This window comes from Phytophthora parasitica (genome assembly GCF_000247585.1).
Source record: "Phytophthora parasitica INRA-310 unplaced genomic scaffold supercont2.3, whole genome shotgun sequence".
Classification (NCBI taxonomy): Eukaryota; Oomycota; class Peronosporomycetes; order Peronosporales; family Peronosporaceae; genus Phytophthora; species Phytophthora nicotianae.
The window spans coordinates 679,160-681,579 of NW_008648989.1; the positions used below are offsets into that span (position 1 = coordinate 679,160).

At 46.5% G+C, this 2,420-nt stretch overlaps 2 protein-coding genes across 2 annotated transcripts; both read right to left on the reverse strand.

Moving 5' to 3' along the window:
• Positions 1-424: 424 nt before the first annotated feature.
• Positions 425-658, reverse strand: PPTG_21045 (hypothetical protein; the record flags this gene model as incomplete). Its single annotated transcript, XM_008895497.1, has 1 exon — positions 425-658. One exon carries the CDS (start codon positions 656-658, stop codon positions 425-427), a length of 234 nt encoding a protein of 77 aa, XP_008893745.1.
• Positions 659-1,659: 1,001 nt separating this feature from the next.
• Positions 1,660-2,420, reverse strand: PPTG_01382 (hypothetical protein). The gene has a single exon (XM_008894658.1). The coding sequence runs from the start codon at positions 2,151-2,153 to the stop codon at positions 1,827-1,829; it is 327 nt and encodes a 108-aa protein (XP_008892906.1). The 5' UTR covers positions 2,154-2,420; the 3' UTR covers positions 1,660-1,826.

A 2,420-nucleotide genomic window follows, 5' to 3' on the forward strand; every position in this document is an offset into this window, starting at 1 on the left:
GGCGATTGTCCTCCCGCTCCTCAAACAGACCCAAATCGGCAAATTTGGACGGAATTCACAATACTAACGAGAACAAACAACTACAACACTTCGAGTTCCTCCTATCTTCGATTAGAGGACCCCAACGTGTATTCAACCGCAGAAGCCCGTCGAACTGGCAAAACAATTGGAGCTTCGACATTGATGAGAACGCAGGTGGGATACCTGGCCCTTAGTCTACTCACAGCACCTGTATGGAGTTTCCTGGCACAACTACCCGAGTGAGTAGCATCACAAATAGAGATCTGGATATGTAAGCGGGTCCTGGGTCATCAGTTTGGATAATCCTTTGGAATAAGTGATATCGTGGTATTTAACCCATAAAGAACACAATAAATAAATTGCCAATTTAAAATACTACGTATATCCGCATCGGATTTGGTCTTCAGGTGAGTTGCCACTCACACAGCTCCAAAACAATTGCATACAAAGACCCCACGATGTTGCTATGCTTTTGAGTGGGCTCAGTAACATCTTCAATCGAGTATTGTTGGACCATCGCAGTAATGTCTTCCAACGTCGGATCAGGTACTGTTTGCTTTTGGCTCTTTTTGGGAGGTGGAAGGACGACTATCGCGTTGTTCATAAACTCACTCAGGAATGCGGCAGCCGCTCGCATCGCGGTATCGTTCAGCCACGCATCACTTCGTAAACAGTACAGGTCGGAGTAGAATAGATCAAGCCAAAGCCTTTAATAGATGTACTTGGCCATGTATACAACATGTGTGTAGTAGCGTTGCTTGTGGTTGAGCAGGCCCCCAACGTTCGGCTTTACATCTTAACTTAGCCATGTGCAACATAGAACCGCGTTGCGACTCACGTCTTGTATATCCCACAGCTACTGCATCGCTTCCAACTGATCTCTTTTGAATTCTACAGCTTTTTAATAGAAACCACAATACATCCTCTGCTTGTCCCTGCTCGCCGTCGCTATTATTTTCTATCTCTTCTTTCTTTGCCAATCCTGACCGTAGCTTTGTCAAAGCGCCAGCTACCACAGATTCTGGAAGGCGATACCGGATATTTTTTAGGTATAAAGTCTGGACCTACACGCCACTGGATAATTTTGGCAGGAAGTTTTGTTTTTACTTGCAAAGTCACCAGATAGAACTCAAGCTCGTCCACACCAGGCTTTATCTCCATTATAGTAGCGACAATATTACAAACATTCGTGTCTCGTAGCAATCCTCTCAGTTTCATACTCATTCAAAGCAGCTTTGGCTTTCTTTTTTTTTTTATCTCACCGCGGTTTGGTTTTGGAATGCCCACACGTCTGATATCACCCGTGAGCTTTATCTGCAAAGCTTTGTTTCTGGATGTAGTCGCATCATTTGCATGTGATTGATCCTCGGACGCCGGTTTCGATGACCTAGTCGACGCCACGCCGTCGACTGACCCACTAGACGGCTCCGCAAGATCTCCAGTGTTACGGCTAATTCCACCAGGCATTTATTTGGATGTGCATCCACCGCCTGTGCCTTCATCGTCATCAAACTTTTGCGATGATGACACTACCGGCTCAATCTCCGCTCGCCCGTGGCGCAACTTGTGCCACCGCTGGTCAAAGACCGACAAAGCTCGCTCGAATGTATCATCTGGAAATCGAACTAGCTCGCCGCTGATCCGTCCGAATGCTTGTTGAATGCGACGATATTTTTCAGGCTCGCTAAGGCGTCCGTCGCTGTTATTAGCGCTGGTTTTGCCGCCACCCAACGAGGCATCATGCCTAAGGCAACGTTCAATTCTTCAGAGTATGAACCTCTCGTAGCGTGTCGGGCATCTCGACCCTAGCACAGTACTCCTCCTCTACATGATCTTGGTACTTCAAAAGAGCCCTGAGACTCGCCTTCATCAATAGATGTTCTTTCAGATGTTACTTTAATTTGCCAAACAGACTTTCCACTCGGTTGTTTGCATGTTTTTTTTTCATAGTGAGGTAGCGATACACGATGCGCCAGTACCCATAGCCCACAGCACGCATCCCAGTTTGTTTGGAAGTGATTCCACAGGTCCTGACACCGGTCCTTCGTAGATAAACTTTCAAATTCATCACGATGTGTCTTGTAGTCAGCCTCCGTTCGTGAGTACGTCATGTTTGATATTGTATGTTTCATCTGAGTTATGGCGTCTTCTTCGTAGGCACCATTTTTTTTCGATCTCGAATCGTATTGTGTAGCCACTTAATCAGTTGAAAGTGACATAGAAGTGCACGAGCTTCCGGCAATTTCTTACGGGTTATGTCCACCACTTGCAAGTCCTTGTCGACAATAACCTTACGAACGAAACGCCAGTGCTTGTTGGCCCTCTTGAAGTGGTCCATGCACTTCGCCATATGCCAATCCGAATTCGATTCGATCAGTGAGTACTGCACGGGCTGACAG

What these genes read in the sequence shown, in the direction of transcription:
- PPTG_01382 (XM_008894658.1), bottom strand. Translation starts at nt 2,153, where the DNA reads ATGAAACATACAATATCAAACATGACGTACTCACGAACGGAGGCTGAC.